This window comes from Nuphar pumila, chromosome 9 (assembly GCF_984573655.1).
Source record: "Nuphar pumila chromosome 9, dmNupPumi1.hap1.1, whole genome shotgun sequence".
NCBI lineage: Eukaryota > Viridiplantae > Streptophyta > Magnoliopsida > Nymphaeales > Nymphaeaceae > Nuphar > Nuphar pumila.
The window spans coordinates 125693931-125706457 of NC_143257.1; the positions used below are offsets into that span (position 1 = coordinate 125693931).

At 35.9% G+C, this 12527-nt stretch overlaps 1 protein-coding gene across 1 annotated transcript in view; it reads right to left on the reverse strand.

Moving 5' to 3' along the window:
- Window positions 1-12527, reverse strand: part of LOC149829315 (uncharacterized) — a 100610-nt gene that overhangs the window by 13129 nt on the left and 74954 nt on the right. The window contains exons 29-40 of the mRNA XM_090018035.1: window positions 6435-6493; window positions 5969-6132; window positions 5643-5836; window positions 5033-5161; window positions 4868-4953; window positions 4648-4763; window positions 4418-4530; window positions 3603-3726; window positions 3394-3515; window positions 2699-3210; window positions 1479-1800; window positions 1236-1375 (exon numbers count right to left, since the gene is read on the reverse strand). Coding sequence (XP_089874161.1) covers window positions 1236-1375; window positions 1479-1800; window positions 2699-3210; window positions 3394-3515; window positions 3603-3726; window positions 4418-4530; window positions 4648-4763; window positions 4868-4953; window positions 5033-5161; window positions 5643-5836; window positions 5969-6132; window positions 6435-6493 — 2081 coding nt within the window. The remainder of the gene's footprint in view (window positions 1-1235; window positions 1376-1478; window positions 1801-2698; window positions 3211-3393; window positions 3516-3602; window positions 3727-4417; window positions 4531-4647; window positions 4764-4867; window positions 4954-5032; window positions 5162-5642; window positions 5837-5968; window positions 6133-6434; window positions 6494-12527) is intronic.

Consider the following 12527-nt stretch of genomic DNA (forward strand, 5'->3'; position numbering starts at 1 on the left):
TTGCCAGTACTCAGTCCATGATTTCAATCTTCGATTTTTTTTTTGGGTCCATAGCAGTCGAAATCCCCAAATCTGCCGATTTGGGGTTTACGACAGCCCTTAAAACTCCTCTTTTGATTTGGGGTTCAAAGCAACCGAAACCCCTAAATCTGCCGATTTGGGGTTTTCGGCAGCCATTAAAACCCCTCTTTTTTTCTTTCAAAATCCTTTATATTTGGGGTGTGTTACAACCCATTGCAAACTTGGAACAAAATACACCCACGACAATCGTAGTAAACCCTACCTGTGAATCGTGGATTCCTGATTTCTTTCTGATTCCCTCTTTCGGCTACCGTGAATCCAAAGGAGTCCCCTCGCCATCGTGCTCGTGTGATCCGTGTGCCTTTTCACCAAATGGTGCGAGAAAGAAAGGAAAACGAGAGGGAGAGAAGTAGGGGAAGGAAGATAACAAGTGAGAGAGACATGTAACAAGTGAGGAAGAGGATGGGGGGTTTAGAAGAGTGCGTAAGAGGGGCGAAACAAAAGGGAGATGGGGGTCGTGGGGGATCGTGGGGAGGGGGGGTTGGTTACCCCAACACTCCAGCGGCTGCACAACACCCACTCCCTTTTCATAGGGCAAAATTAAAAAAAAAATCCAAAAAATGGACCGAAATGACCGTGGGTGCGGTCAACGCACCCAGGGTCAGGTTGACCGCACCTGGTGCCGCACCCGCACCCGGTGCCGCACCCTCGTCGAGTCACGTCGACGCGGGTGCGGCACCCTGCTAGCCGAATCCCTGTTACATAGATGCATATATATATATATATTATTCTGTGTATTTATATCAAAATACCCTGGTTATTTCACCATGTACTTTTTTATTTTTAGGTTTTTTCTTTTCTTATTTTTACTTTTATTATTTTTCTTATTTTTATTTTTTATTGCTCATGAAAGGGACCATTGGGGGCCCCACATAATGGATCGTTGGGGTCCCCAATGTCCATTATGGGAGCCACAATGGCCCCAACTTTAGTTGCTCCCTCTTGTATATAAAGGGGTCTCCCCCCTCTCAAAATATACGAGTTTTCTCCATTTTTCTCTCTTGAATAATATTCTTTTTGCCGTTTGGCATTCACCCCATAGTGGGTTTGTGTAAATTGCACATTAAGTGCTTGTGTTATTCGGTTCATTATTGAACCTTTTGTATTTCCGCATATCTCATTACATAAACAGCTTTCCAAAATTAAAATTTTACCTGCACAATGAAAAAAGTTTTTGTAAGCAAGCTAATGAGAATCGGCTGCAATGTGAAGGCAAGAGTCCTATACTTTCAACCGGCAATGAAGCAGTTCTTGATGTACAATGGTCCAAAGTAGAAACTAGCCGTTGCAATATCTGCAGAGAATATAATATCTTACAGAAATTAAACAGCAGAACATGAAAAGCTTGAAAGACAAGTAAGAAGCAGCAAAACAAATTTCAGAAAAAAGAGATAAACCTCAGCTGGAGCATCGATGTTTGACTTGAGCATCTTATCACTCAAAACATCTAGAACAGCCATTTCAAGCGCCTCATCTGCAATAAGGGCTGTAGGTGAACAAACACCTGATGGAAGTGCACGCCCACATGATCCAACAAGAAACATTTCATAGACATCTGCAACTTCTTTCCAGAACCGTGTCCTGGGAGGCCTGCTTATATTCAGATCCAACTTGACATCTTGCAGAGTGTTGATATCATCTATAAGAACACGGTTGAATCCTTCAACAGCACGTCTCCAAAGCTCACCATCTGGATGGTCTCTTCTTGTTGTCATGCACCTTCATAACATAAATATAAAACAAAAAAGCATTATTAATTTGAATAACGAACTTCATAATGTTACTATTTATGAGCTCTATGGAAACATCTAAATGTTTTGATGGTACGAGCTTGCCACTAAGTTAAAGAATTAACCAAATCTATCTTACCACATGGGTAAAAGCAGGTCAGGATGGAAACATGTGCTTGAGTCCTGACTGCAAGCATTTGCCAAAATAATAATAATAATAATAATAATAATAATAAAGCAGAGGGTTATATATATATATATATATATTGAGAGAGAGAGAGAGAAAGATATTAACAATAATAAGGTAAAAATTAATAAGATTCATTATGTACAATTTAATAGAGCAACAAAGACTACGTAAAAGGCATTTGTGAATAAACATTCGATAGATAGAAATGATGTCAATATAAAAAGATGCAAAAAGGCGAACAATGGTAACAAAGCAATCAAGATCAACAATACCCAAAGATCAACAGCAAACACTACAAATGGCCACAATCTCGGCCAATAATCAGCCAAAAAGATCCCTCCTTCCATCCTCTCCTAGCACCCCCAAAAAAATAAAAGATAAAACAAATTAGATAAAATCACAAATTAAATTAAAGCTCCTTCCTGTGAATACACATATAAGAAGCCTTCAGATGTTAAACATGATAAATACCAATGCATATTTATCAATGCATGTATCAAACCACAATACATCACAGGGCATCTCACGTACAAGTTGAAAATAAAGAAACCTAAATAAACATATATCTTGGGTATTTAGATTAAATAGGATAGACCATAGGGCACAACTGAACATAAGGCAGACAATGCCGCAAAACTTCAAGAATTCTAGATAGGAAAGGGAAATAAGCAGAATAGCCGTTTGCAAAAACTGTTACCTTCCAAGACCTTGAATCAATTCTGGGAAAATATTCCATTTCTCTGCTATTGGAGCACGAACGAAAAGGCCCACAACAACAGGTACAAGCTTTTCCGCGAACTGACTTGAGATGGTCAACGTTGTATAATTGCCAGTGGATGGCCTATTATGTGGAACCTGATCTTCTGATTTAGATTGAGAAATACCACATCCATCATTAGGTATGTCATAGCTTGGTAACACTGATTTTCCATCCTGTACATTTCCAGAAACATCTGCAATGTCAGTTTCTGAAGGGGAGCTATGCTTGCTGTAGTCTTTGTTTGCTATTGAAGTAATAACTGAAATATGGTTGGCAATTTTATGCTTCCGTACAGTGCTGTCATCTGTCTCTTGTAAAGGGGGTTCGAATACTGGAAGATAAGAGAACAACTGCCGGAAAAGAAGTGACCACATTGTAGATAATTGTGGGACAGGCTCCAACAAAGGAAGCATTTCTAACACAGTGCGTTGAACTGGAGTAATATTACCCTGGAAAAAAAACATGAATTTGTGAATAAACATGGACTTTTCTCAGCAAAGAAGCAGAACCAGAAAGGCATATGTTCTATAGCTTAGGAAGCTGTGTGATAGCCATAGAAGACTTGAGTGAACAATAATGATGCAGCCCATTTAGCGAGAATAAATGCAGTGATACTAAGTTTTCATGCTTACAGAATCTGTTTCTGCATCATCATTGACAATCTTCAAATATCTAACAGCAAGATGCACAATTCCCAGCAATCTTGAGTACATAACATTATCAAACATCAATTTTTCTTGATCGTAGAAATCTCCTGCCATGATTCAAAAGCATTTTTCTTATACAATGGAACAGAATCATCGAACTAAAATTAAAGCAAAATCTCAGACCAGTACATTACCAAGGCTATGCAATATCTCCAACTTCACCTTGATGGCAACCACACTCTTGTAGCTTGAGGAATGTTGCAGAATGAGTTCATAAACATCAAATATGGATTTCATATAAGCCATTGGCAGGTTTCCCTGATGTCATGAGAATCAGTATTAAAGTTTTCTGGTTTCAAATTCTTCTGAAACATAGTATGACAAATATCTTGAAGTAATCCTGATTGATCACTATGCGTTTTATACATCATTCTCCATGACCTCTCAAATATACTGATTAAAACCATCGTGTTTATATATATATATATATGGGTTAATATTGGCTACTAATGAAGGTAAGGAACTAATGAGCTAGAAATCATAGGTGCAAGTTGTATCGACTCAATCTAACCACATTGATGTGTTCAGCATGCTTTGTTTGCTAAGGATAAAGTCTTGGATCATGCTTTCTTGATGCAAAAATGTGATCTTTTGAGTTATAAAGTTTTGTTACATTGTGGGCCATTGATTTTTGGACCTCTTTAAAAACCTAATTACTTGTCATAATCACATGATTCAAAACAAATTTCTTACTAAGCAAACCATGTAGATCACATCTGTAACATTTGATCTACAAAAAAATTAGAAATTTTTGAAGAAAAATGTGATTTCTACTCATTAGTTCCGTACCTTCATTAGTAGACAATATTTACCCTATATATATATATATATATATATATATATATATATATATATATATATATATATATATATATAACTCAAACACGAAGGGAAAGGAATTAATATTTAGGAAGAGAACTGTTAACAAACAAAACAGTTTGGAAATCACCTTTGAGCCATGAGAGAGAACAGTTGTTTGTAAGCAATTTATAGCTGCAAGGGCAACCTCTTTACTACCATTTGAGATGCTATTTCTAAGAAAATCAAGCAACGATTCCCAACCTGAAAAGGTGAAAAATGTGCACAAACATAAAACATATAAGATGAAATAAACACTGAACAGTTACATAAGCTAATAAACAAGAATCCTCATACAACTAGGACAAGCGGTAGACTCACCAGCCCAAAAGTTGTTTAGTGTAAGAAGGAAAGGGAAGAACGAACGAAGAATGCGTGTTATTCCACCTAATACTAAGACAAGTGTTTCATCCCATTGTTTCTGAGCAGTATTACGACTGCAAAATGTTGCCCAAAAAATCCAAAAATATAAATTCTATGAGGTCACCAAGAGAACATGAAAACAAATAGAAATTCTTGAAGAAGTAACATCATGGATTACCTATGATGTATAAGCATGTGAACTGTTTTCCCTCCTCTTACTCCTAATTCTTTTCCCTGCCACTCAACTTTAGAAGATCTAGCTGCCTGCAAAAGAAGAATTTAAAGTAAATTTCATGCAGAAACTCACAAACAGACGAAGCATTAGCAAAGTAGTTTAACCTACCAAAGAGGCAACATTATCCAAAATAGGGAAGACATAATTCCAAAGGCATTGCTCCCACATGCTTCTTGACAGTTTCTGTCCATGAGTGCTGAGAGTTTGAAAGAGAGTTTGGATTGCAGAGTTTCTCACCTGAAATTCATGGGCGCTCAATAACCAAATGAATGAAATGCTCATAGTAAAAGATTGTCCAAGCTTACATTGACAGCAGTAAGCAGGACTGATACATATGCTGAATATGACTATGGAACATGGTTAGAAGATGGAAGTAGGTTATATGAATAAGACTTAGTGATAAATAACAAATTTATGCAGTATTTTGTTGAATGATTGATTGGGTGACAAAATATACCAACCAAATCCTGCCATCCTTGAATCGTTGTTTCAAATTATATGATTAAGAAATATAGTAGCTAAAAGAATAAGAAATTTTCATTTGTGATCAGAGAAAAATAATTGTTTCCATATAATGGTCAACAAATCTTGTAACTGCATCCAATACAAACAGTTGTGTAGCTTTCACTAGTCAACATATTTGCTTGTCCCCTTATTTTATTTTCCCCATGGAAATCACAATGTTGAAAAATGTTACACAAACTAAGGGAGTCATTACCTCTGGCCTTTCATCTGCTCCTAGCTTTTGGAGTATGGAGAACACTAAAAACAGAAGTTTCTCACAATCACCTTTATCCACCATCAGCAGAGCTCGGCCATAAAGATCACTAGTTTTAGTTATAGGATGTTCATCTTTCCCTTGAGCACCATGTTCCAGCTGCTTTGGACTTGACTGCTGATCAATTGTATCCCCTATGGACAACAACGCACAACTACTCTTGAATATAAAATTAAGTCTGCTAAATGAAGTGATTTTACATATCCAAGAACAAAAAAAAAATGAATTTATTTGGTAATGATGAAATAATACCAATAAGAACATACCTGCTTCCTTATCTTCCAGTTGTAGGTGAGTAAGTCCCTCTTCCTTGGTACTCCATAGGACCTTGGCAATAAAATCAGTGGCAGTCCACAGAAGACCAATGGCAGTCAAGCTGATATTGATCTCCGTCTTCTGTGCACCATATGCGCCTGTAACTTCAATACACCTGCGGAAATAGACTGCAGAATGTGAGATCTAAATGGATTGAAAATCTTAGTGAGATTTTGGGACAGTCTGATAAAGTTAGTTGCATGTGCCCCCAAGTCTGGAACAATCACAAATTGGTGAGTGACCCGAAAACTAAACAACACAGAAGGTACTAAAATGCAAAAACTGGTGAATGGATAGTAACTAAGAGAGGTAACATGGCACAATCAGAAGGAAAAACCATACAAGAAAGCAGCAAAAATATAATACAAAGATCCAGCTGTGCAACCAAAAAATGTAATCAGATAGGCAAATCCTTACATGTGCAAGCAATGAGATGGAATTGTTGAAAGTGCATCATTCATGATAACACGAACGCTCTGAGACAGAAACACAACCAAAGGAACTTAAACCAAGACATGAGAGTAAATAATGTGAAGGTCAAAAGCTCCAGAAAGTGGATCAAAAACAAATTCGAGGTCCCAAATTTCAATTGATGAAGTGCTATCAAAACAGTAATGTGGTAATATGAATCCATAGACAGGTAAACTGTAAGATACAGTAAAGAATAATAAAATATTTAAACGAAAACAAACAGACCAATAATAATACTTTCTCCAGTAAACAGCAACAGGACTATGTGTGTCTCACAGCCTGGTTTCCTACATTGTCTTTACAATGAGATGGCAGTACCAAGCAATAGGCATTTTGATTATTTTGGATGAAATTCCACTTCGATATAATCAAGGAACTTTTCATGCTTAATTGCAGTTCTCTTGAATGCAACCCTTGCTAATGCTTATCAATTGAAGGCAAAACATGCTTCAAACAGAATAAGGGTGTCACAGACCATTGAAGATCTGCTTTGTGGATAAAACCTAACATATCCTCACACATACAGAGGTATTTATATGTGCATGTGTGTGTGATATCAACTTATAACTTCAACACTCTGCCAGGAAGCACATAGACATGCACATGGATAAACAGACTAATTGCCAACAAGTTTACTAAATTACTTTCTGTTAACAGTTGTTGAAATGCCAAAGCAGTCTTACATTATTTTCCATCACTAAAGGGTGTTTTGATAACTTTAAAAAGGTCGAGTTTTACCTGCTGTACCTTGGAACAAAAAAGTTTCATCCTACAAATGTACATTTTAGACAATGTTGATGATTTTCGTGATGATTTGTATACATCCAATATTTATAGCCGTTGGGATGCACCCATCCCAACGGCTCTTTGAGCCTCTCCATGTGTATATAAAGGGGATCACCCCCTCATTTGTTGTTAATGCTTTTCCTAAGCATTCTACTAAATAAAGATTGTATTTTTTATGTTCTTGTGTTATTGTTTTTTGCTCTTTGAAGTCTTGTATATGCACTTTGTGCCTGTGTAGTGCCTTAGTGCTTTTATATTGTTCTTTTTTGGACTTGTAATAGTGCTTGTGCACTTTGTATTTGTTTCTCCACATATTTCATTACATGGTATCAGATGTAATGAAGCAACAAGTGCACAAATACAATGTCATAAAGTGGCTACAAAGGTGCACACTCACAATTACAAGAGCCACTAATGGGCCAAATACAAAGAGTCACTAAGGGCTAATCAGACAAACTCTCAAAATGGAGCAAGAACACATAAAAAATAAAAGGGTTTATTCAAATAAGCTTGGCATCAAGCATTTTTATTACAAGAGGAAGGACTGCCTTTAAATAGGCACTCCATGTATTAAAAGGCTGGTCCAACAGCTAGTTGGACCACCACCCAATGCTGCCAGCTTTACAAAATAAAAAAGAGAAATAAAAAAGCAACTAAAAACATTAGGTTGACACCTGTTACAAGATGAATTTACTGAAATATCCCAGTTTACAAACATACTAGATACCCCTGATGGGTATATATATATATATATACACAAATACATTTTAACACCCCCCTCAAACTTACGGTGTAATTACCGAAAGTTTGTCAAGAAGAAAGTAAAATCAAGGTGACAGAAGCGTTGTCTGCTAATTGATATTCGGATGTAACAAAAGGTAGACTGATGGTGTGCTTCAAAAATTCTTCACGCACATAGTGACAATCCATTTTGAAATGCTTGGTTTCTTCATGAAATGTATGGTTGTCGGCAATGTATATCACACTCTTATTATCACAACACAATCTGGAAGGTGTTCGAAGATAAATGCTCATGTCTTCAAGTAATCTTCACAACCAAATGATCTCTTATGTTGTTGTAGCCATTGCATGATACTCAGCTTCAGTGGATGATAAAGACACTTTCAGATACTTTTTGCACTTCCACGACACCAGAGAATTACCTACAAAAACACAAAAACCAGTATTTGAGAGTCAATCATCTGGATCTCCTTCCCAATCTAAGTCAGAATAAGTAATCAACTCAAGAGAGGAAGAAGAGGATAACAAAAGAATTCTAGAGGTACATGTTTGTAAATATCTAACAATTCTCATCACAACACTCGTGAACTATGGTAGGAAAATGTTAGAATTGGCTAGCAGTATTAACTGCATGCGCAATATCAGACCTAGTAATAGTTAAATAAGTCAAGGCGTCAATCATTTGGCGATATGGAGTAGGATCATCCAGAGGTGTTTAATCATTAATCTTCATCTTGAAGTTAAGAACTCCAGGTGTGTTCACCTTTTTTTCACCAGTAATGCCTGACCTGTCAATGATATCATTAGCAAACTTGGTTCGAAAAAGCAAGTATCCTTGAGGAGAGTAAGCAACCTCAATTCCAAGAAGAAATCTAAGAAATCCAAGATCAGTCATTTCAAAATGTATTTTGAAAATACATTTAATATCCTTTACTCCTTGTTTGTCTTCACCAGTAGCGATCATAACATCAACATAAAGGAGAAGAATAACAATACCTGCATCAAATTTCTTAGTGAACATAACATTATCAGTATAACCAAGCTTTAGCATGGCAAAATTAAAGTGATCATATCAGGCTTTAGGTATCTCTTTCAAACCATAAAGAGCTTTTCTCAATCGAAGTACCTTACCAAAAAAGATTTCATATCTAGGAGGTGAATCCATATAAACTTCTTTTTTTAAATCTCCATTTAAAAAAGCATTTTTAACATCCATTTAGTATATAGACCACCTTTAATAGCAACAACAACAATAAGGGTCTTAATTGAAGTCATCTTAGCTACTGGTACAAATATCTCATCATAGTCTACTCTGTATTCTTGTGCATACCCTTTAGCAACTAATCGGGCCTTGTTTCTTTCTAGGGTCCCATCACTCTTAGTTTTAAGTTTATACACCCATCTACATCTTATAGTTTTCTTACCTTTAAGCAAATCAGACATTTCCTAAGTCAGAGATTTTTCGAGTGCTCCTAATTCTTTATTCATAGCTTTTACCCATTCGAGATATTTTTTTGCTCGTTTATATGTGGTAGGTTTAAAATAAACCAAAATCCTAGTTAGACAAGCCCTATATTGAGGCGAGAAGGATTCATATGAAACAAATATATCTGGGGGTCTAGAAGTCCTATATGATTTTCTGACGACTTTAGTTTGATTTTAAGGTAGAGTACCATTCTAAAGCATTTGGTTTACTATTATTATCACGTCTTCTATATTGAATTATATTAGGTCCTCCAGTTTCAATGTTGTCACCATCCTGATTTGATTGAGGATCTTTATCTCTATATTCTTATACGAAAAATCACCCTTACATTGAGGCAATAATTCAAGCAAAAAAGAGTACTCAGAGCCTTTCTCAGGCAAGCGAACATTTCTAGATATATATATAATTTGTTATTTTTTAAATCAAAACATCTATACCCTTTCTGAGTTTCTCCATATCCAAAGAAAGCGCACGGTATAACTTTGTGAGAGAGTTTATCATTTTTGTCAATGAGAATAAAACACTTGCATCCAAAAGGCCTTAATCTAAGATAATTGGGATAGATTTTTAAAAAAAATTATATGGAGAGATGTTTTGAAGCTTAGATGATGAGAGTCGGTTGATGAAGTATGCGGCCGTCAAACATGCTTCAACCCAAAAATGTTTTGGAACATCTTTTACAATTAAAAGAGTTCTAGTGGTTTTAATTATGTGCCTATGTTTTCTCTCGGCTAATTTGTTTTATTGAGGAGTATAGGCATATGATCTTTGATGAATAATTCCATTATTTTTTAAAATAAGTTTTGAAACATTTGACATAAAATCTCCCCTAGAGTCGGAGCAAAAGATAGAAATTTTGGTCTCAAATTGATTTTTGATAAGGTTATGGTATTTTTTTAAAGTTATCAAAACCCACATTTTTGTGCCTAAGGAAGTATATTCATGAGTATCTTGTATAGCCATCAACAAATATTACATAATAAAAAAATCCACCTTTAGATAAAATCGAAGAAAGTCCCCATACGTCCGAGTGCACTAATTCAAATGGTTTAGAAGAAAAAAAAGTTTTTTTTAAAGGAAAGAGCCTTATTTTGCCAACAATACAATCCTCACAATAAAAATTTTCATTACAAAATTTGTTTAAATGGGGTACATGAGATAATTTTGACAAACTAGGATGCCCCAATCTTTGGTGCCATAAAGCTAAATTTACATTTTGAACATTATAAAAAAAAAATTGCTTTTTGGAAGAAGAAGATGATCCACGTAGTATAGGTCTTCTTCTATGTAGCCTTCCCCAATCTGCTTCACAAACTAAAGATCTTGTACAAAACATTTTTTCGATGAGAAGGAGACACTACACCCATGGTCGATGATTTGTGAAATAAACAAAAGATTTTAATTTAGTTTTGAGAGAAGCCTAACTTTTGGAATAGAGAATTTTGAAATGTTTTCAAAATTTTCAACGCTTTGAATACTATGAGAGGATCTGCCGACACTAAAAACATTTTTTGGTGTTGAATTAATGCAACATCTAAAAAATAAAGAAGAATGTAATGTCATATGAAATGAGGCTCCATAATCCAAAAGCCATGAAACCTTATCGGGAGGTAATGATGTAGAGACCACAGCACCAGAAAGGGAAGTGTAAGATCCAAACTTAAAAAAAAAAAATTGAATCCAGATTGGATCCGACCGGACCCAACCCGGATCCAACCCCCCCCCTCTTTTTTAAACACCCCTGTGTAATGAAATGGTGGTCTTCAACAAATGCACAAATAACTCACAAACAAGTGTCTATTGGAGACACTACAAGCATGACCCTTGAAAGGGTATAAAGGGAAGAACACTTGAAAAATAAATAATACTTTATTCATGAACAAAATGCTTAAGAAGCATAGTTATTTACATTGAAGGGGTTCACCCCTATATGTACAAAAAGGGGAGAGAGAGGAGAGCTCATTTTGAGCTCTCCAAAAGAGACGTTGGGTTCCAACGTCTCTTAATATAGTTGTTGGACTACAGTCCAACAACATTTATTATTATAGCTGTAGTCCAACAACATTTATTATAGCTCTTGGACTACAGTCCAACAGCTATTTGCACAGTCAAGTTCCAACAGGAACTTGACTGGATCAAATATCTAGTTTCTATTGAACTAGATGCTAAAAAAGAAAATAAAGAAAAATAGAAAAAGAAAATAATAAAAGAAAATATAATAATATTAAATAATATATATATATATATATATATATTACAGTTTACATTTTAACACTCCCCCTCAAACTTATAGTAAAATGAGCGAAAGTTTGTCTAAGAGGAAGTGAAATCTGGGAGCAGCGAGAGGCTTGGTGAAGAAGTCTGCTAATTGATATTCTGATGTAACATATGGCAGATCAATGGTTCCATGTAAGTATTCCTCTCTGACATAGTGACAGTCCATCTCAATGTGTTTAGTGCGCTCATGGAATGTCTGGTTGCTTGCAATGTAGATCACATTTTTGTTGTCACAGCACATCTTTGAAGCTTGCGTTGCTTTAGCTCCCATATCCGCTAGCAATCGTCTGAGCCAAACAACCTCCATAGTGGTGGTTCTCATGGCTCTGTATTCAGCTTCGGTGGAGGAAAGAGAGACTTTCTGTTGCTTCTTGCACCTCCACGAAATTAAGGTTTCACCTAGGAACACACAAAAACCAGTAGTTGAGTGTCTATTATTGGGATCACCTCCCCAGTCAGCATCAGTATATGCAATTAAATTTAATGAAGATGAAGCAGACAAGAAGAGTCCTCGTGAAAGAGAGGATTTTAAGTATCTAATAATACGCAAAATCGCTCTCATGTGCACGGAGGTGGGAGCATGCTGAAACTGACTGACTGTATGAACCATATGAGTTATATCTGGCCTAGTAATGGAAAGATAAGAAAGAGCTCCAACAAGCTGTCTATAAGGAGTAGGATCATCAAGAAGTTCTCCATCATCAATTTTCATTTTAACATTGACAACTTCTGGAGTGTCTATTTTCTTA